Genomic DNA, 23,330 nt, shown 5'->3' on the forward strand with positions numbered 1-23,330 from the left:
CTCGAACTAGATTAAAGAAATGTGAACAAAGTTAACAACACTGGAGCACCTTGTTAAGTTTTGCAGGTAATGAGATGACATTACTCGGTCATGATGGCTCAAAAGAGTCAATGATGATTTCCTATTTGATGAAGAATTGCAGAGAATTTGCCTTGGAAAATATTATTTTGGATAATGAATTGGGAGAATTTGGAAAGAGGGGGAAGTTGGCAGGAAGGATGATTTATAGAAAATGGAGTCTCTTTAAGCCTCTATCTGGTTCTTCCCTGGAATGAGATTAGTATACCTGTGTTCTAAGGATATTGTGAGAATTAAATGAAAGCAGTGGTGCATATGTGTGCATGACACCTGAGTAACCAATTGACAATATCAGCTGTGAAATGGAAGGGAATCAACCAGCTTATTTTCAGTAAATGAGCACCAATTTTTTCCATGCTTCCAGTCTAACAAAATTTATCTTTATTTTGATTTCAGATATGAAAAAAGAAATATAATGTTTGGCTTGTATTATGTGGGTATTAGTTGTTACAATGCTTTTATATGCTTGGTTGACAGATGTATTACTGAGTAAAATACCGAAAACTTTTAACTGGCTTTTAAAATAAAGATAAGTGCTAATTTGCTAAATGTTAGAAATATAGATTGATATATTCATGAGTGTTTTCTTTAACCATGCTTCTCTTGTGGAAGATGCATGGACAGCAACTAGCAATACCTCATTTGTCATGCTCTTGGCTTAAAAGTGTAATCTGTTTATTCACAAGTCTTCTATGAATACATTTGGAACAAAACTAAAATATGATATTAATATAATGAACATGCTTTAATGCAAGGAATCCTGAAAGAAAGGCAATTTCTATTTTTGCAATGAGAGCATTCCATATGAGAGGGATTTTTACATCAAATTGTTTAATGCCCATTTGCAAATGTTAACATTTATTTGTGTTTACCTACATAATCATGTAGTTTATGAGGTTAGTTATGAATTGAATTATTTTTTCTGATCAAAATTATGGGAAACATGTATTGGAACCCTTCATTTTGTTTTAACTAAAGCCAATTCTTTTTTCTTTAAACTTTACTTATTAAAAAATTAAAAAACAAACAAACAATAATCAAAAAAACAAAACATTTCAAACAAAACCAAAACAAAGGAATAAGAAAAACAAATAATCTAAAATAACTACATTGCTTCCAACATGTTTAAAGCCAGTTCTTAATCATTTAACCAAGTATTCCAAAGAATGTCATCTTCACTTTCATTCAGTTTTTAGATAAAGAAAATTTTGTATTTGCATTTGATAGTGAAACAAGAAAATCACATCCAGATATATGCAATATATCTATCTATATGATGGTATGAGTTGAAGATAGGTTTTATTTTAAGCCTTTCTAGGGATATTTATTAGAGATCTTCACAACATAACTACATATTATATTGCTTTGAAACTAATGTTTAAAAGTCTTGTTTGCAATGACACCCAACATTTGTAACTGAGAGTACACAAACCTAAATTTGTGTTAATAACTTTGCCTACTAAATTATCAATGATATTACCCTCTTTAAACATCTAAGAAGAGTATTAGTAGAGGCCATGGCAGGCTAAATTACCTCACTCAAATAGTACTTTGTTGTTAAACAAACAATAAAAAGCAAATGCAGAGTAAGCACAACATAATATGAGAGACTTTGTAAGGATTTGAAATTGAGGCAGCTCCCTGTTATCTGAAGGAAAATATTTCTTGGAAAACATCCTTTATATTCAGTCTTATAAAATACCCATCTTCATAAATCAAAATATTAATAGTTAGGCACAATACCTATCATAGAGAAAAACTGATATAAAATATGCTGCATGATTCTAAAACCACTGAAATTTAGTGTTTTATTAGGGGACTTCTGGGGCCACAGGAAAATTCACAAGGAGACTTTGAGCCTTAATGTGTGGTTTATAGATGAAAAGAATGACCAATTTCTCGTTTGCTGGTAAATTGCTATATAAAAGCAGGGCTTCTTTTACTGAGAGACCACTTTGCAGATTCTGCATCTTCAGTCCTCATGCTGTAATTCATTGTCAGAAAGAACAAGCTAATTGGATTACCCGAAAATATTTTGAGCATGGTTCCAGTAGCCCTAAAATTAGATCAATAATGTTTGAACTAAATATCTTTCATTGAAGGTACTTTTATGAATACGCCTTTATTTAAAATTATACAAAATGGTGGGATAGTTATTTGGAAACTCACCTAATGCTGTTCTTGCTGGAGTAGCGTCTTTTTTGATCCAAAATGAGACCCAGGATAAAACCACAGTCAGTATACAGGGAATATACGTCTGAATAGTGAAGTATCCCATTCTTCTACTCAATTCAAAATATATAGTCATGACAATATAATCACCTGTAATAAAATATTGCCAACATTGAGACAGCTTTCTTGGGTAAAAAAAATTATAATCTAGGGAAATGATTTGAATCTATTTTGTCAAGCATATGCATTGGATAAAAATGTACAACCACAATAATATTCAATCAGGAAAAATATTAAAATGATGGTGGTCTTATATTTAGTTTTTATAGTATCCATGGCTATGTGAGGCATTTTACTGGTCAGTGCAAAAGACACAAAAGCAAACGTATTCACCGGTAGAGGAGACGAACAGGCACATCTACCTGTTGATGAACCCTTCTTGCTTGAGGGCATCTGTGTACTGCATGCTAAAATCAAGGGTAATAGGTAACAGACTCAACTCTCAAAGAGGTTCAGTATCTTAATAAGGAATGCTTTTCCAATAGTCACAGAGTTGTTATATCTTACACGGACTTGTGTAACAATTTTCTATTTTCATTTTGTTATGTCTAGAATTTTCTCTCTTCAACTTTGTGTTTTACATTTTATTTATTACTTTTCTATTTATCATTTGCATTCAGTACTCTGGTGCACTCAGAAACAGAAATAATCATTTTATGACATTCGGTGCTTTCCTTCCAAAGCAAGCTCCATCATAAAGAAGCTGGGAGCAAAGCAGATGTTACTAGAGATTCCATAAGATAACCTAGGGGTTTGGGGAAAGGTAAAGAGTGTGGTGTGTGAATACCTATTACATGTGCATTTTATTCCAAAGTTATCTCTATTGGATTGATCTCTAGGCTACTTCCTGCCAAGACGGTGTCTCTCTCCATCTTCCCTGTTTGACCACCACCTCTTTAGCCTGCTGGATGGAGCCTTCTCGCCACCTGAAATTCACTATAGCCAGAGCTGAACTCCCATCTCCCACACACCAATCCCTGATCCTCATTCAAATCCTGCTCTCAGCTGCAAACCCAGAAGCCATTGCTCAAGATTCCTTTCCCTTTTCTACTGCTTCTAACTCCTAAATTGTTCCCAAATCTTTTTCCTCATTTCGCCCTAGCCACCATCTTCTCTCATCACTCCAGCTGGTCTCCTACCAACCAGTCCTTCTCTGCTGCAATCATTCCATGTTCTGCCATCAAATGGATCTATTTAAAACACGGATCTCATTATATCCCTCTTGTGATTGTTAATTTTTGTGTCAACTTGGCTAAATAATGGTGTCCAGTTGTTTGGTCATACACTGGCCTAGTTGTGCTGTGGAGGTATTTCGTAGATGGGAGTAGCATCTACAGTCACTGACTTTAGGTAAAGGACATTACACTCCAAAATGTGGGTGGGCCTCATCCAATCAGTTGGAGACTTTAACAGCAAAAGCTGAGGGTTCCAGAGATTAGAGAATATAGAAGCTATCCTCCCTGCTTTGTTGTACCTCAGATACCAAAGATGCCCTTTCAATCATCGTTGGACATTTGTTTCTTTCCCCAATTTCTTCTCCTTGTAATGGCCATCACTTCTCTCTCACACAAATATTCTGACACCTGATCCCCTTTCAAAACAGTTTAATTCTTCCCAAAAGCCAGGTAAGGAGACCTTGTCATTCACAAGCAACATTCAGCACCACAAAAGCCTAATAATGTTCGCCCTTTAATTCTTCAAGCTTTCCCTGAAAAGACCTGTCTTTTTATTCATTCAAGCTGCCCATTTATGATTTTTTTTTTTTAATTTTAAGGAAAATGAATTAATCAACCATTTCTTTTATTTAGTGCTTGTTTGTGACAGCCTTGAGAATGTTTCCGTACTCTAAGATTATAACATCATTCTAAGTTGTCTTCTATACCCTTGGCTTTCTTCGGTTATCTTTATTCCACACACAACTGACTCTTTGTTCAGTTCTGTTTGTTTTAGTGCCATAATCAGTTGACTGCCTCTCCTGTCTGCAGTGCTTCCTCTGCCATATTCAGGTGTCCACATCTGGGTGGCTGTGTCTCTGCAGACTGCCTCCTGCACAGTTACCTCCTGCCTCACTCACTGTGGCTGTGGCAGCCACACCCTAAGGTCACCCCCAATTAGCCACACCCTTGTATAAGTCCCTCCCTTCGCGTATGGGCAGAACCTGTAATTTGCTTTTAACTAATAGGACATGGCATGTCATTCCTCCATTAGGTTAAATTATACGGCAAAGGAGATGGATTTTGCAGACGTAATTAAGGGCACAAATCAAGTTTGATTTCAAGGGAGATAGTTTTGGGTGGGCTGGATTAATCAGGGGGACGCCTGTAAAAGAAGGGCAGGTCTTTTCCTGAAGACAGAGATTCTCCTTCTGCTCCTGAAGAAGGAAGCCACCATTACTTCTACAGCCTCAAGAAAATGAATTCTTCTAACAACCTAAATGAGCCTGGAAGCCCTAGCCCTACGTCAAGTCTCCAGAAGAGAATTCAGCCCTTCCAATACCTTGACTGGAGTCCAGTGAGAGCTTGAGCAGAAGAACCTGCTCTGCTTTCCCAGACTCCTGACCTACAGAAATTGGGAGGTTATAAATGTATGCTGTTTTAAGCCAATTTAACTTGCGGTAATTTGTTACATAGAAATAAAAAACTAATACAATAAGGTTGATTTACTGGTAGGAAAGATCTAAATATTACTATTCTTCTACAGACAGACCCTGGTTAGTCTTTGTGCTTCTGCAGAAATTATAGAAATGGTTTGAAAAGCTCATCAAAAACATTGTTGGTATTTTAACTGGACTAAATCATGTAACTTCATTTATTTAGTTCACTGTGAATATCTGAAACTAGAGCAGTGAAGGAAGCATGTTGTTTCCTCATGAAGTTTTTTATTTCAATTTGATCTTTTAACAAAATATTAAATTTCTTCTGTAAAGTTTTTGCACATCTATTGTTATATTTAGTTCTTGGTATGTGTATATTTCTGTTGTTATGGACAGTGATATATTTTATAATTACATTTTATACATCTTTATTGCTGGTATATAAAAGTGAATATTTTAATTCTTGATCTTGTCTCCAGCTAACATGCTAAAATGTCATTAATTACAATAGTTTTCCATAGAGTTTGTCTTTTGGGTTTCCATGAAGAAAATCTAATCTTTTTTGAACAATTAACTCTTTCTTTCTTTCCAATCCTCATTTTCAATCCTCCAATCTAATTTTGTACTAGCAAGGACCTCTAGTAATATATCGAACAGAAGAAATCATTTGGGCATCTTTTCCTTGGTTTGATTTTTTCTTTCTTCCAGATTTATTATAACTTTATTAATATGCCTAATATCCTATTCTCCCGGAACCTGTCTTCCAGATTCACATTTTGCTTCATTTCAGGATATATTTTTTCCATAATGACTTTAAATATTCTGTTGTGTTTGCTTTGTTCCTTTCCCTTTATAAGGATCACTAATTATGTGTCTGCGAACATTCTTTGTTCATTTATTTGCCCATTATTTTCTTCTTATTATGTTTTTGCTCTTTGGATGTTTTCCTCCGCACTGCCAAACCTGTTCTTCATGTTCCTGACAATGTTACTGGAAGATTAAATTCTATTATTGGTACTTGTACTGTGGCTTTCATTTTTCATGATCTTATTTCTTCTGTTTTTTTCCTGACACTTCCTACTCTGCTTTTTATCTCCTCTCTTATTATCTCTTTCCAAATTTCTTTTATCTCCCTTTAAACTATTTCATTTTGAGCTCATTTTTTCTTCAGAGATCATGGCAATGGGCATGTTTGTTTGGAATATTCTTAGGCTGCCTATCCTCCACCCACATTTTACTGTTTTTGTTATCTTTCATGCTTTGGTAGCTCTGCATAGTTTCCACCTGCATTTCTTCCTCAAGGCTGAGTAGAGGCACTTCTGTTAGTGTCAGCCCTACTGGAAGGATGGTGACAGCAGATTGTCTCAGAGTATCTCCTAAGCCCTTGACTGCTCTCCCCTTGGGTTGTGGCCTTGAGCAGGGTCTTCTTATGGGCGAGAAGGCTTATTCATGGGTGTCTCCTCCTCTCTGTATCCTATGTGTGTGATAGTGCCCATGGCTCCCTTCTATTCAGGCTTCTTTTCTAGGCAATCTCATCTAATTTCAAGACTTAGTACTATTAATGTCTCATGCGGTCGTACCTCTAATCTTGACTACTTCTGGAACTCCAGACCCATGTATCCTGATATCATCTCATCATGTCCACACAGATGTCTAAAAGAATTTCAAACTCAACAGGCCCCCAGTGAACACCTGCTTCCCTCACTTTTCACTGTAACAAGCTGTCCAACCTGCTGCTCCCAGCTCAGCAAAGATCAACTCTGTCCTGGTTGTTCAGATGTACAACCTGAGAGTCATCCATGATTCTGCTCTCCCCATTGCATTGCATACGTGATTTATTTAAAAATTCCTGAAACTAACTCAGATTCCAACCACATTTTACCATCTTCAATGCACTTGATTACTGCTTTCGTCTCCTAACTTGTCCATCAGCAGACTATTTTCAGTCTAGCAGCCAACACAATTACTTTAGAACAGGATTCATACCATGCCTTGAAAAGCTTCCTGCTGTAATTTCCCAGCTCATTAAGATAAATTCTAAGACCTTGGTTGCACTACAAGGTTCCCCATGATATGGGCTCCCTCTCCATCACTGGTCCAGCTCCTGCCTCACTGTCCCCCACGCTGCCCTTTGAACAGCCCTTGAACACCCGCTTCTCCTGCCCTTGCAGCACCAGTTCCTATAACATATATAAATATTTTATTATAAGGGATTGGTTCATGTGACCATGGGGGCTGGGAAGTCCAAACTCGATTGATCAGGCTGTAGAGTAGAAATTCCGCTTATTCTGAATTCCCCAGAGAAAGTTTCTGGCTGGAAATTCCAGCAAGAGCCAATGTTGAAATTGAGGCAGAAAGTCTTCTGACTCTAAAACTCTCAATTTTTGGCTTTTAACACTTCCAACTGATTGAATGAGGAGATTACCTACACTTCTGAGTGCAATCTCTGTTGTTGACTATAGATGCAGTCAACTGAATATGGACGCAACTGATCATCAGTGCAAATCCTATCTGTGAAATAACCTCACAGTAACAATCAGGCAGGCCAGTGCTTGACTGAACAACTGCACATCATAATATAGCCAAATTGACACATGGAATCACAGGGAGAATCACCTTTTATTTCTGTTCATATAAAGACTTGAGAACACACCCGTATTCTCCTTATCATTCACTTTTCATGAGCAGTTTGCACTGAAATAAAAATGTTTTTCAAGTGTTATATGTGTTAAAAACAGAAATACATAGTGGTTTTGTTAAAGTCACTTTTAACTTCAGGTCCACCAATCATGTTTAATCATGAAAGTAATGGACAGTGTCTAGAACAAGTAAGTTTTGAACATATTGAAGTATACTAATACTATGAAATGTTAATTACATAACATGATTGTCTGCAAATAAGTAACCAAAGGAACTTATAGAATAATGAATTTATACATGTCAATAAACTCTAAATAATCTTTAAAAATATAATTCAAGATTTTAAATGTAAATGGGATTTTATTTTGCACATTGCATATATGTTCCCATATAGCCCAAGTGGTTTCATACATTTAAAACCTTCAGATTTTTCTTTCAGCATTGAATTTTTACTAGATAGAGCATTCTACTGTTGATCGTCTTGAAGAATCAAGAACATGGAAGAAACAGAGCTTGAAAATAGCTTGGACTTCTGGTTTCATCTCTGACATATCAAGAGCTTAGAAGTTGGTATTCCTCTCTCTATCACAAGAAATAACTGGACAAACTTAAAACCAACTGTTTTTGCACTCAACTGAGATATGAGGTCACAGGGAAAATGGCCACCCCCAAGCTGGGGAGTCAGGTGCACACGGAGACATACAGCCCATGAGATTTGCTTAACTGGAAGAGAAGCTGTTGGAAGCCAAAAGCCAGTAGAAAGACTTAAGTAGTGGTTTGGCAAATTGCTGGAGGCTGAGTGTGAAGTCGATGACGGTGAGAGGGGCCTGAGGGCTGTAGAAATAGGGGGGCTTTAAGACATTTGCAGGCTTTTCCTCCATGAACCTTGAATTCTCATGCAGAGGATCTGAGAACACTCCCAAAGTGTGGCTGGCAGGGGCAGAGTAACAGTAGCTTTCGTGAAACCCTCACAGTCCTGTTTATCTTATAAATGCCTAAAACCCAGAGGAAAAGACTTCACCAGAGGGTAATTCTGAAACTTATTCCAGAAAGCTGGAGTACCCGTATTTCAGAAAAAAATCAGAGTTTTGAACAGGAAGATTATCTGGGGTAAGACGGATATTACATAATGAAAAAGGTGTCAGTTCTCCAAGGAGACATTACAGTGTTTAATGTGTATGCACATAAGAACTGAACCCCAAAATACATGAAGGAAAACAAATGAATAGAACTGAAAGGAGAAATAGAAAATCTGTTATTGTAGTTGGAAATGCAATATTCCTTACTCAGTAATTGATAGGCAGAAAATCAGTTAGGATACAGATGGCCTGAATAGCATTATCAATCAAATTGTTCTAAATGGCAATTCTGGAACATTCCATCCTGAACAGCAGAAAACACATTCTTCTAAAGACACATGTAACATTCACCAAGAAAGACCACATTCTAGATATAGAACACCTTTAAAAATTTGAATAAATAAAAATACCAAAGAATATGTTCTCAGATCACAACAGAAGTAGAAATCAGTAAAAAATTATCTAGAAAATCCCCAAACTTCAGAAATTAAAAACAAACAAACAAAAACCTTCTAAATAACTCATGGGTCAAAGTATTCTCAAGAGAAATTTTAAAATATTTTGAATAAAACAAAAACAAAACTTATCAAAATTTGTGAGACCAGCAAAATTTTAACTGCAAAAGCAGTCCTTAAAGGGATATTAAATTTATAATTAGAAAAGAAGAAATATCTAAAATCAATAACCCAAGGTTCACCTTAGGAACCTAGACAAGAGCAAATTAAAACTGAATGAAACAAGAGGAAGGAAATATTAAAAGAAGAACAGAAATTCATAATAGGTAACTAAAAAACAATAGAAAAAATCAACAAAACCAAAATCTGTTTTTTTGAAAGGATCAATAGATCCTTATCCTTTACCAAGCTAGAGCTTGATAAAGCTCTAGCCAGGTTAACTGAGAGGGAAAAGAGAGAAGACAAATATAACCAACAACAGGAATGACACAGGAATCCTCACTATTTTTTCTAGAGATATTATATCATAATAAGGGAAAGCAATGAATCATGCTCTGCCCACAAATTTTATAATTTAGGTATAATTGGCCAATTCCTTGAAAGACAAAAACTACTAAAAGTCATTTGCAGAGAACTCAATAACCTGAAAACACTATAATTACTGAACTAATTGCATTGATAGCCTAAAATCTTCAAAATAGAAAAGAAAAAAAAAACATGCCCAGATGGTTTAACTGGTGAATTCTAGCGAACATGTAAGAAATATTTAAGGAAAAAATAAGAATAGGATCAAATCTATCTAATCTCTTCCAGAAAGTAGAAGAGGAGGGGCAAATTTATCACTTATGTTATGATGCCAGGATTACCCTAGTTTCAAAAGCAGGTAAAGACATTATAAGAAAAGGAAACTACCAACCAAACTCTCATGAACATACATGCAAAAATCCTTAATATATTAGCAAATTAAATCTATCAATATATAAAAAGAAAATACAGCATAATCAAAATCAAGGGGAGATTCATATCAGAACTGCAAGGCTGGCTCAACATTCCAAAATCAATCAATGGAATACATCATGTAAGAGACTGAACAAAAAAAAAGATGCAATCATATAAATAGATGCATAAAAAGCATTCAACAGTGTTCTACAATGATTCACAGTAAAAACTCTGAAAAAAATTGAAGAGAAGTTTCTCCCTTAACCTACTAAAGGGTATAAACAAAAAATTTGCAGGTAATATCATACCTAATCATGCAAGACTAAGCATTTTCCTCCAAGAATTAAGAACAAGGCAAGGCTGTTCTTTCTCAGTACTCCTATTTAACATCTTACTAGAAGTCTTATTTAGTGCAATCGGCAAGAAAAGGAGTAAGTATACGGATAGGAAACTAGGCAATACATTCTCTTTATTCACAAACAACATAACACTCAGTGAAGAAAACACTGAACAGTCTATGGAACCAAACCAAAGGAAATACTCGTGGGACTAAGAAGCAAGGATAGCAAGGTCACTGAACAGAACGTCAATGTATAAAGATCAACTGCTTTCCTATATGTCAGCAACTGATACTTGGAATTTTAAATTTTAAAAAGGGAATACCATTTACAATAGCATCCTTAAAAATGAAGTATTTAGGTTTACATCTAGCAATATGTGTATAGGATCTATATGCATTATTTATTATAACTGCATTTGAATCTAAAATTATCTCAAAATAAAAAGTATAATTTATTTTAAAAAAAGTCCTATGGATTAAAGAAGAAATCAAAATGTAAGTTAGAAAGTGATGCTAACTGAATGAAAATTATATTGAATGTAAATGCTGAATGAACATGAACCTAGTGAAAAATTATTAAAAACTGTAAGTCAGACTCAGAGCCAAATTAGATTAGCTTCATTTACTTAATCCATCAGATTTTATTATACCAGTCATGCACCCTCCCCATCTGGACCTTGGGCTTTATTTTAAAGTACTCTCTTGCCGGTGATTTGGGCAGGAGTCCTATGCTGCCTCACCTTGTTACTTAGCTCTGTGGATCAGGATCCTCTACAGTCAATGATTTAGGATGCTTCAACACGTGTGTGCAAAACACCTGGGCAATAACGCAAGTACCATGATCTAAAAGTTTGTATTTTTCAATACACCACGCTATACAAACTAATCTATATTAGGTGAATCTAGCATAGCAAATCAGAGATAATTAAAATTACAACTCCTAGAATGTCTTCAGATCTTAGGTACCGGGGCTGTGGGATTTTTCACAGCTCATGGAATCCCTTTAACTTCAGTGTCAGAGATGAACTGTCAGTTAGGAGACCCAATTTGAATTGATGGCAAAGAATGAAATTCCCGTGGGATAGAACTCATTGTGCCTGTGATGAGGGTTTAAAATGCCTTTGTGGCACCTGGTTTTGAGAACTAGCCTAATGCTCATTCTGTAACCATCTGCAAGGGATATTCCAGGAAGATTTGTGCTGCCTAATTTAGAAAAGTGAATCTCTGTTTCTGACACATCATCATGATTGACATCTGTACTCTTTAGAGACAACCTTGCTGATCTGTTGCTAATGCCCTTTTGACATTTAAAAGCATGCATTAGTGGTTCCTGTTTTGCTCAGAAAACCTCCCCAGGCCAGATCTAAAATCATCTGATCCCTTCTTTCTCCTATATAAGATTCTTGGGTTGATTTTTTCAAATATCAAAATGGATGGTGCCTACACATTACAAAAAATAATAGAAATTTGGTGATATTTTTTAATGCATATAATCAGACTCCATTTAACTCCATGGGTCCTGAATGCCACTTCCTTAACTTGATATAACAAGTGAACGGATGCTAATGTAAAAATAAGTGGGTTCAGGGAGTAGGCTGGGTACATTTTTATGACTTCAAATTAACAGATGGGGACTAACAGGGAAGATGTCTGCAGGAAAGGTGGGTTTTGAAAGGTAGGAATTCAAGGAACTCCTAGATTAGCACCTGTTGGTGTTGTGCCAGTGCTTTTTAGGCTTATTTGCCCTCAAATTATCCTTGTCCCAGCCTTGCCCCATCTGTAACTCCTAGAGTTTGACTCCGAGGGTCTTTCCATGCCCTGGGGGACGTGGCTAAATGGAGTCACCAATGGGGAGACCGCGGCCGGGGTGGAGGATGGGAGAAACCATGGCTTTATCACCCTCCCTGTCTGCCTTGGGCACACGGAGCTCACTGCTCCTCTTGCTTCCACGTGGCTACTCAGCACCTGGCATCCAACGACTGACCCAGAAGGGGAGAGGAGGGGCTTCTGTCCTCAGTCACTCTGTGTTATCTCACTGACCCGTCGGTCCTCTCGGACCTTCAGTCGCTTGTGTAGCACATTTCCTCCATTCACTTCCCCCCTGCTCTTCTCCTGACTGCCCTCTGGCCAGCTCAGACTAGGTGGTATGGAGGGTGTGCTTCCCATGGGAAAGGGAAAATGCTTGCCTCTCCATTTCATCTGACCCTCTGTGCCCCCTTGCTGTGTGATCCAGACCCCCAGTCCATTTCCAGGGGTGGGGATGCAGTGTATTCCTTCCTGCTGTGGGAAGTTTCTCAGTCCACCTGGCTGCCCAGAACCATCTTCCACCATGTCTCCACCCCATCTTCCAGGAGACACTTCATGGTCACGTTCCTCACCACTGGGGCAGGGTCCGGGTCCTCTGTCGGTGTCTGCTTCCAGAGAACTGTGCCCATGAGCCCCCCGCACTCATCAGATGGGTGACTTTGTACTCATTTGTAAGATTAGGTGATTATTGTCCATCTTCCCCATGAGACTAAACTCCACACCAGTCCATGTGAGCCTGTGTTTTTCCACTACTTCATCCCCAGTGCCTGGCAAGAGGCACTGCTTATAAGAGATGATCACTGAACATGTCAGCTAATAAATGACTTAAAAAAAAAAAAAAAAAAAGAAACTAGACTGCTACTTTATAGTACAGCCAGATGAGTAGGCTATGTGAGATGTTGCTCAGCTAGGCCTGCTGTTGTGTTCAGTCTTCCTCTGCCTTGCTCACTCTCTCAGCCACATTCTTGGCCTGCCAACTTCCTCATGAATCCTGCAGGCTCAGATACAATGGTTTTGTTCTATCAGAGTTACCCTGTATTTGTTCCTCTCTGATCAAATCTCTTATTTTGTAGAGAGGGAGTGCTGCATAATATTTAGGAGCAGTCACAGGAACTGTGCTGCCTGGATTTTGGCAAAGAAGAACATCTCTTTGTGCCTCGTTTTCCTCATCTGTGAAATGAGAATAATAAACACATCGATGTCAGTTTCCTAGGCTGCCCAAGAAAATGCCATGAAATGGGTCGTGTTAAATGATGGGAATTTATTCACTCATGGTTTCAGGTTGGGGAAAAGGCCAAATCAAGGGATCATGAAAGTGATGATTTTTTTTTCCCAAAGACTTTGGTGTTCTGGGGCTGCCTGTTGGTGATTCTTGGTCCTTAGCTTGTCATATGTGAAGGCCCATGGTGGCATCTGCTGGTCTCTGCCTTCTCTTCTCGGTTCCATTGAGAAACCTTCCTGTTTCCTGTGGCTTCCTCTGTCTCTCAGTCTGGATTTCACTCCACTTATAAAGGACTCCAGTAACAAGATTAAGACTTGTCCAGACTGAGGTGGGCCACACTTTAATTGAAGTCACCTCATCAAAATGGGTTCACACCCACAGGAATGGAATAAATTTAAGGACATGCTTTTCTGGGGTGCATACAGCTTCAAACCACCACAACATCTATATTTCATATGGTTGCCATGAGGATTCAATGAGGTAACAAGTGAAAAGCTCTTAGAAAAAGGCCTAGCCTATGAAAGTATCAGCACACGTAAGCTGTGTTCTAACAGTAAATTGATGTTGTAGACAATGTGCATGGTCTTTGGTGTTTTTCAAAATGCAGATAGAGTGAAATGTATATTTTTTATTGAATTTCTTCAAAAGAAGGGTTATAAGCTTAATTGATGCTAATGCCCACTGCTCATCAAATACTCCTGGAGCCTTATTACTTCTGAGTTGGAAATAAACATTTCCATTAAAACAATAGCTTTATATCAAAAGGAAATTAGTTCTTGAAAAACAAATGCAAGCCTCATTTTCAGATTGGAGTTGTATACATATATATATTTTTTTCTTGAGTATGCCTGTCACCAATGACTGGGTTGTTTAAAGCCAGTAATTTGTCTCTAGATTTAGAGCCATGGTTTCATTGCTTTAATAATGGAGAGACTGAACAAAGTGTGTGTGTTAGGATGCTAATCTTTCCCATGGACTACATCTTGTTTATTGAGACTCCTGGGGAATTTTCTATCTGAGATCAATTGTGCTTAGAATAGGAACAAGTTAACAATTCATCTAACCTGGTTTTTTTTGTGTGTGTGCATTCTTATTGGTTTGATTACGTTTTTAGCTGAGTGCTTCTCTGGATTTGGAATATGCCAAAAATTGATTTACTGTGCCTTAGTCACTGGATTTCCAATATTCTGGAATTTATTTTACATGTTTGTATTGAATTAAATGCCAAACATTCTAAAAAATGTTGTAATTTTACATGTTTGTATTGAATTAAATGCTGAGCATTCTAAGAATTGTTGTAATTACAATATTGAATCATTTTTTGAAAAAATGTATATCCTAAGCCATATGGGATTAGTTATCTTGGGATGTGGAAGCAATGTGCTTTTTTTAGCCGTATAACCAACCACATTTCTTTGACAAGAAAGTCCCATTGGGCAAATATATTTTTCCTAAAAAAGAAAAATAGTAAAGGCTAGAGTAAGCTCAACTATACCTCAAAAAATTGCTGCTTGTCATAGGAGTTAGTGGATTAATCACGTGGAAAGAGTAGTAGAAATTTATGATTTCAGAGAATTGATGGTAAAGCTGCCATCTTTCTGACAAGACAGATGTCTCAGGTTGCCAGAAAATACAGTCACAGATAGATCAACATCTAATGTGGGAATTGGGAGTGGAATTGGAGATGTCTCATAAGAGACAGAGAAGAAAAGGAGAAGAAAAGGAGAAAATTTAATGTAAGAGAAAACAAAAGTAAATATTATCATGTCAACACAACTTTCAAAAACAGCAAAAACAGAATGAAACAAGATTCAGAAACAGGGAGGAGAGTACACACGCTTCTCAGACCTAGGCTGGCTATGGAAAGGCAAATTGTAGCTTAAAAGAAACAAACACAAGTCACACAGTCTGACACTCCACACCAGATAAAAGAAGAAAGGAAGGAGGGTACAAAGGAACATACCAAGTAAATGACAAATAAAGACATAAACCTCCAAGAAAACACAACTCAAGAAAGGAAGGTGATTTTCTTAAATTTATTTTCTGCTGTACAAGAGCAAAAGAAAATTACAGAAGCACAAAAAATTTAGATAATTAAAAACACAATGAGTTGAAAAGGATGATTGCAGACCTAAGGAAAAATTAGAACCAAAATCTTGTTGTAGAGCTATTACGTTAATAAGAAACAGCAAGGAACAGAGCAGACAACATTGAAAATTATATAACTCACTTAGAGGAAATCACAGTGAGTGCAATAAACAGAGGTGAAAAAGTAAAGGAATTAAAGCAGTTAGAGATAATATAAGATATGTAAGCCAAAAAATGATGATCTAACACAAAATAAACTGGTGTTCATGAAGTAGGGTATGCCAGGAAGACAGTAGATAATATATCCAAAGGTATAATAAAATAAAATTTACTTTAAATGAAGAAATAATAACATCTAAATCAGTAAATAAAAAGGATGCATAATTTTCTGATATCCAAACATTTTCTCATTTTAGATTTGAACTTCAAGCATAAGAAATTTAGGCATTCAGTAAAACAAGGCAAATCCCTTTCAAGGGGGAAAGATTGACCTCAGATTTCTCCAAAACAGTAGGCAACGCCAGAAGATAATTCAGCTATGTCTTCAAAGCTCAGAGGAAACAAAAGTGTGACCCAGCGAAAATAAAATTAAAGAACAAAAGCATGGAAAGGCATTCTCAAATGTGAAAGGAACCAGAGACTGCAGCACTCCTATGTCTTTCCTGACAGAAATTACTTAAAAATAAAACCCAGCCAATTAAATACAGACTGAAATTAAGAGCTCGGGGAGTAAGGGAGTGCTGCACAGGAAACATAGTAATCACTGAATTCACTTAAATAGAAAACTGGTACAAAAGAACTTCAGGAAATGCAATTCAAAACATGATTTGAATTTATGGACTTTAACAACGTAGAAAACAACAAGGTAGGCAATAATCATCCATGCCAGAAAGACTGATGAAAGGGCATCTGAGATAACAGTGTCCCCTGGGAAGCAAAGAGCCTCCTGGATATCTGGGACTGGCCTAGAACTATCATCATGGCCTTAGTGTGGCTACAAGTGGGCCTGACATGCACTGCTGAGCCTTTAAGCCTTGCCCTTTTCCTTTCAAATATAAATGTTTTTCACAGATCATCAACATGGACAAGTCTACTCTGAGGTAACAATGTATCAAGACAAAAAAAAAAATCAAACCATGGACATGGAGAAAATATGACATAGTCTAAGCCACAAAATGACCAACCACCTTCCTATCCTGCCTGATACAAGTGACACGTGCTTCTTTATTGATCAATACTTTAGCCTAAGGCTAATACTCCCTTCTTTTAGGTGAAATTTTCTAAGATAACCAATCATGGAACTACTCCTGCTTCTGGGAACACAGAGTACACATACCTAATACTATCCATTACAATAAGTAGAGCTAAAACCCCTGGGTATTATACATACAAAAAACATAAAAAGACTTCAAAAGGTGGAGAAACAAAGGCAGACAGGATAGGGACTTCAGGACCAGTGGAAAGACTCAGTGGTGGGCTACTTGGGTTGTCTCTGCATCACATAGCTCAGACTGGGTGCTGGAACTGCCCCTGGAAATACCAAAAGGTGCAGAAAAAAATCCCCAAGAAAGGCCTGCTTTCTCTAGCCAAAGGAAATTAAAACAGCAATCTATCAGGACCTAAATCTGACAGACAAAAACATCTCTACTCCAGCTCCACCCCTGTCAGCAAAGGCAGAAAGGGAAAGCCATACTTTCCTCTTCCCAAGATGTAATGTGGGCCCCAGTCTCAGAGAGAGCGAGAGAGGAGCCAGGACTTCCTCCCTGCTGGGCCATAGTGAGCCCTTCCAGCCACCTGGGGAGCAGGAGCAAGGCACCCATGCCCCTTCCATCTAGCAGGATCTCATCAGGAGCTAATGGGGAGCTTCAACCCCACCTCTGCCCAGGAGTATTGAGGAGAGGCCACCCCCCCCACCCCACCCCCGCTGCTGGGGTGCAATGGAGGCAGTGGGGAAATCAGGACTCTCACCTTTACCTGGCAACAATAAGGAATCCTCCCTTCCCCTACTGGAATAGAGTCAGAGGGAGCTTTTAAAACAGAAGATTTCAGAAAGATCCAGAGCCTAATAACGAATGCCCAAAATGTCCAGGTTTTAGTTAAAAAATCACTATCACTTGCTATACCAAAGCAAGGAAGATTTCAATTTGAATGAGAAAAGATAATCAGCACATGCCAAAACCAAGATGACTGAGAAATCTGGTAAGGATTTTAAAGCAGCCATCATAAACCCCTTCAACAAGCAACTGCAAACATACTGGAAACAAATAGAAAAACAGAAAGTTTAAGCAAAGAAATAGGAGGCATAAAGATGGAAATTTTAGTTCTGAAATATAAAAATAAGCAAAATTAAAACTCAGCAGATAGGATCAATAACAGACTGGAGCAGACAGTGGGAAAAATAAGTGTATTGGAAGACAGAACAATAGAAATTACCTAATTTGAACAATGAGGAGAAAAGACACAGGAAAAAAAAAAAAACAAAACAGAGCCTTGTGGGACCCACAGGACTATAGCAAAATATCTGATTTTGTGTCTATGAAGGAGACATAAGGCATGGTTTAAAAACATAAGGCATGGTTTAAAAACACCGCATGGGATAATGACTGAAAACTTCTCAAATTTGACAAAAAAATATGCTAAACTACACAGATTTAAGAAACTGAGCTAACCCTAAATGGGATAAACCCAAGAAATCCACTTCAAGACACTTCATAGTCAAACTTCTGTAAATTAGAACAAAGAAAAGTCTTGAACACTGCAAGAAATGACACACTACTGATAGGGGACAAACAATTTTAATGACAGTGTATTTCTCATCAGAAACCATGAAGGCCAGAAGGAAGTGGTATGACATATTTTAAGTCCAGGAAGAAAAGAATTGTCAGTGTAGAATTCTAGGTACATCAAAATATCCTTAAGGATTGAAAGGGAAATCAAAACATTGTCAGATAAATAAAAGCTAAGTGACTTTGTTGCCTGCAGACCTACATTAATAGAAAGGCTGAAGGGAGTTACAAGGGAGTTATCTAAATGGAAAAGAATGATAGATGAATTAATCTTGGAGTGTCAGGAAGAAAGAATAGGATAAGCAAAAATAAGTATAAATACTTTCCTTACTCTTGAGTTTTCTGATTTATATTTGGTGTTTGAAGTAAACATAATAAAATTGTCTGATGTGGTTCTAAATATATATAGAAGAAAATTTATGACCATTACGTTATAAACATGGGAGGATAAAGGGAAATCAAGGGTGGTATGGTTTCTATACTTCATTTGATCTGGTAAAATGTCAATATCAGTAAAGTATGGAAAATTATGTATATGGAATATAATACAATATCATTCAATAAAAATCTATACAAATATACATTCAAATATACTATAGAAGAGATCCACTTCTGACATAACAGAAAATCCACAAGACAACTCCCAAAGATAGTGTTGAAAATTATGTATCTCTATCCCTATCTCTAAATATCACCTTTCAAATATCTGAAAATTGCCCAAAGGCATATAACAAATGAAGAATTTATTAAAGAAAATCTACTAAATTTTGATAAGAACAATGAGAGTCTGTAGCACTTCTCACCCCCACCCCCACCTTCCCAGCTCAGCATGACAGTAGCTCCAGTCTGGTTGACCAAAAGGAAACCAGAAGGACCAAGAAAGTGGTTCTTCCTCTCCCTCAAGCTCCCCATCAAGGGCTAAGGTATATCCCCAAGAGGAACAGACATGGGCATTTCTCATCCGTCCAGCTCTGAGTTGAAAAGGCTAAACTCTAAGTGGGGAAAGCCAAGAAGTTGGGGGCTTCCTTCTTCTACCCAGCCCCCACTAGTAGGGTAGACACTCTGTCCTAGGCATGGCAGGTCTAGAGTACTGCCCCCCCAATCACCCCTACTCCTGATCACTATTAAGAGGGAGGGTTCATGACTGGGGAGGCAAGTCTAGAAGAGCAGAGGATACTGCCCCAACCAAGCGCCCCACTTACAAAGTTTGGTTGTTATTCTGAGGGAAGTGGGCCACTAATCCAACCCTGAGCTCCAAAGTAGGAGCTCAGAGGTTATGCCCAAGAGGAGAGGAAGACCATAATTACAGACAGCTCTGAAAGTCCCCCATAGGAATAGACTTTATTTAGAAAAGAATGGGGGGAAGTTCAAGCCTAAGGAGGTTCCCATAGACAATGAAGATGCAGGTGGCAAGCAAGCAAGAGGAGACTGGAAGCTCCAGAAAAGCAACAAGCTAAACCATATGTGACCTGGATTACCAGAAGGGCCCAGGCACAGAGATATCTATATAAAGCCCTCCTGGGGCAGGAACAAACCACAAAGACTTGCCTCAAAAATTACCTCTGAAAAAAAAAGACTCAAATTCATTTGGATTATACTGTGGAGCAATTTATAACCCCAGGATATTGTTTAAGAAGATAGAGCATTCAGCAGACAATTAGTGGCACTAAAAGCTGGATGTGAAACCAATAGAGGTGGACAGTAACTGATAAATCAGGGGAAGAGACAGTCACAAGAGAAGCTGCTAAAACCACTGTCATCCCAGGATGACATGGCCAAGGTTTCACCTGTCCAAGGATTAGATCAAAGGATACACATTACAGAGCAAATACACTTCATTCAAACAGTCCAGCCAAGCCACTAAACAAATAAACAAGCAACAACAACAACCAAAAGCTCCATGCAGACTCAATATCCCGAGTTGCTACAACGATATCTTAGTTTGCTAGCCTGCCATGATGTATACCACACCATGGGTTGGCTTGAACAATGGAAATATATTGGCTCACAGTTTTGAGGCCAGAGAAGTCCAAAATCAAGTTATTGGCAAGTCTTGCATTCTCCCAGGATTTGTAGAGTTCTGATTCTGGCTGTAGGCAGTTCTTGGTGTCCTTTGGCTTGTATCTCTGCTTCCTGTCACATGACAATGTCCTCTCCTCTCTGCTCTTCCTTCGTCTGCTGAATTCTGGCTTCTGGTCACTCCCTTTGGCCTTCTCTGACTTCTGGCTTCCAGAGTCTTCTCTTTATAAGGCCTCCAGTCACATGGATAAGACCTGCCCTCAGTGAGTCGGGACACACATTAACTCAAAAATAACATCTGCAAGAGGTCTTATTTACAATGGTTCATACCTACAAGAATTCAGATAAAGATTAAGAGCATGTCTTTTCTGAGGGGCATAATTCAACCTTCCACAAATATATTTGTAAAATGTCCAGTTTTCAATAAAAAAATCCTTTCTCCAAAGAAAATATGAAAATTGCCATTAAGCAGAGGAAAAAATGCTCAAAACTATTAATCATTAGGGAAATACAAATAAAAATGACAAGATTCCATGTCACACTCACTAGGATGGCTATAAGTAAGAAACTGAAATTATGTGTTGCCAACGATGTGGAGAAATTGGAACCCTTGGACATGGCCAATAGAATTCAGAAAGAAATAAAAAGAATTATACACTATGAGCAAGTAGGGTTATTCTGGGATGCAATGCTGATTCACTATTAGAAAATCAATCAATGTAATCCACCACAGTGACTGATTAAAGAAGAAAACTCACATGATCATATAATTGATGCAGAAAAAACATTTGACAAAATTCAACACACATTTTTTTTTAAATTAAATCTTCATTTTATTGAGATATATTCACATACCACGCAGTCATAAAAAACAAATCGTACATTTGATTGTTCACAGTACCATTACATAGTTGTACATTCATCACCTAAATCAATCCCTGACACCTTCATTAGCACACACACAAAAATAACAATAATAATAATTAGAGTGAAAAAGAGCAATTGAAGTAAAAAAGAACACTGAGTACCTTTGTCTGTTTGTTTCCTTTCCCTATTTTTCTACTCATCCATCCAAAAACTAGACAAAGTGGAGTGTGGTCCTTATGTCTTTCCCAATCCCATTGTCACCCCTCATAAGCTACATTTTTATACAACTGTCTTCGAGATTCATGGGTCCTGGGTTGTAGTCTGACAGTTTCAGGTATCCACCACCAGCTACCCCAATTCTTTGGAACCTAAAAAGGGTTGTCTAAAGTGTGCGTAAGAGTGCCCACCAGAGTGACCTCTCGGCTCCTTTTGGAATCTCTCTGCCACTGAAGCTTATTTCATTTCCTTTCACATCCCCTTTTTGGTCAAGAAGATGTTCTCCGTCCCACGAGGCCGGGTCTACATTCCTCCCCGGGAGTCATATTCCATGTTGCCAGGGAGATTCACTCCCCTGGGTGTCTGATCCCACGTAGGGGGGAGGGCAGTGATTTCACCTTTCAAGTTGGCTTAGCTAGAGAGAGAGGGCCACATCTGAGCAACAAAGAGGCATTCGGGAGGAGGCTCTTAGGCAGAAATATAGGGAGGCCTAGCTCCTCTTTTACAGCAACTGTCTTCCCAAGGGTAAAACCTATGGTAGGGGGCTCAACCCATCAAACCACCAGTCCCCTATGTCTGTGGTCATGTTAGCAAACATCGAGGTGGGGTAGGCCAATACCCCTGCATTCTCCACAGGCTCCTCAAGGGGGCTCTACATATTTTTTTCCCTTTTTTTTTTTAACTTTTTTTTTTTCTTTTTTAAATCAACTGTATGAAAAAAAAAATACAATAAAAGAACATTTCAAAGAGACCATAACAAGGGAGTAAGAAAAAGACAACTAACCTAAGATAACTGCTTTACTTCCAACCTGTTCCTACTTTACCTCAAGAAAGTTACCCAATATAACGACATTTCTGTGAACTTGTTCCTACTATATCCATCAGAAATTAACAGACCATAGTCATACCTGGGCATACCCAGAACGTTAAATAGCTTATCTGTTCTTCTTGGATTATTGTTCCCCCTTCCTTAATTGCTCTCTATCGCTAGTTCCCCTACATTCTACATTATAAACCATTTGTTTTACATTTTTCAAAGTCCACATTAGTGGTAGCATATAATATTTCTCTTTTTGTGCCTGGCTTATTTCGCTCAGCATTATGTCTTCAAGGTTCATCCATGTTGTCATATGTTTCACGAGATTGTTCCTTCTTACTGCCGCGTAGTATTCCATCGTGTGTATATACCACATTTTATTTATCCACTCATCTGTTGAAGGACATTTGGGTTGTTTCCATCTCTTGGCAATTGTGAATAATGCTGCTATGAACGTTGGCGTGCAGATATCTGTTCATGTCACTGCTTTCCGATCTTCTGGGTATATACCGAGAAGTGCAATCGCTGGATCGAATGGTAACTCTATATCTAGTTTTCTAAGGAACTGCCAGACTGACTTCCAGAGTGGCTGAACCATTATACAGTCCCACCAAACAATGCATAACAGTTCCAATTTCTCTACATCCCCTCCAGCATTTGTAGTTTCCTGTTTGTTTAATGGCAGCCACTCTAATCGGTGTTAGATGGTATCTCATTGTGGTCTTAATTTGCATCTCTCTAATAGCTAGTGAAGCTGAACATTTTTTCATGTGTTTCTTGGTCATTTGTATTCGCTCTTCAGAGAACTGTCTTTTCATATCTTTTGCCCATTTTATAATTGGGCTGTCTGTACTATTGTCATTGAGTTGTAGGATTTCTTTATATATGCAAGATATCAGTCATTTGTCAGATACACGGTTTCCAAAAATTTTTTCCCATTGAGTTGGCTGCCTGTTTACCTTTTTGAGAAATTCCTTTGAGGTGCAGAAACTTCTAAGCTTGAGGAGTTCCCATTTATTTATTTTTTCTTTTGTTGCTTGTGCTTTGGGTGTAAAGTCTAGGAAGTGGCCGCCTAATACAAGGTCTTGAAGATGTTTTCCTACATTATCTTCTAGGAGTTTTATGGTACTTTCTTTTATATTGAGATCTTTGG

The 23,330-nt window shown here is 37.8% G+C and overlaps 1 protein-coding gene across 1 annotated transcript in view; it reads right to left on the reverse strand.

The window, feature by feature from the left end:
- The window catches only part of GABRG3 (gamma-aminobutyric acid type A receptor subunit gamma3), an 805,263-nt gene that overhangs the window by 22,953 nt on the left and 758,980 nt on the right, over positions 1 to 23,330 (reverse strand). The window contains exon 7 of the mRNA XM_037832811.1: positions 2,248 to 2,400. Within this exon, the coding sequence (XP_037688739.1) occupies positions 2,248 to 2,400 (153 nt within the window). The remainder of the gene's footprint in view (positions 1 to 2,247; positions 2,401 to 23,330) is intronic.

The sequence above is a fragment of the Choloepus didactylus genome, chromosome 4 (assembly GCF_015220235.1).
Source record: "Choloepus didactylus isolate mChoDid1 chromosome 4, mChoDid1.pri, whole genome shotgun sequence".
NCBI lineage: Eukaryota > Metazoa > Chordata > Mammalia > Pilosa > Megalonychidae > Choloepus > Choloepus didactylus.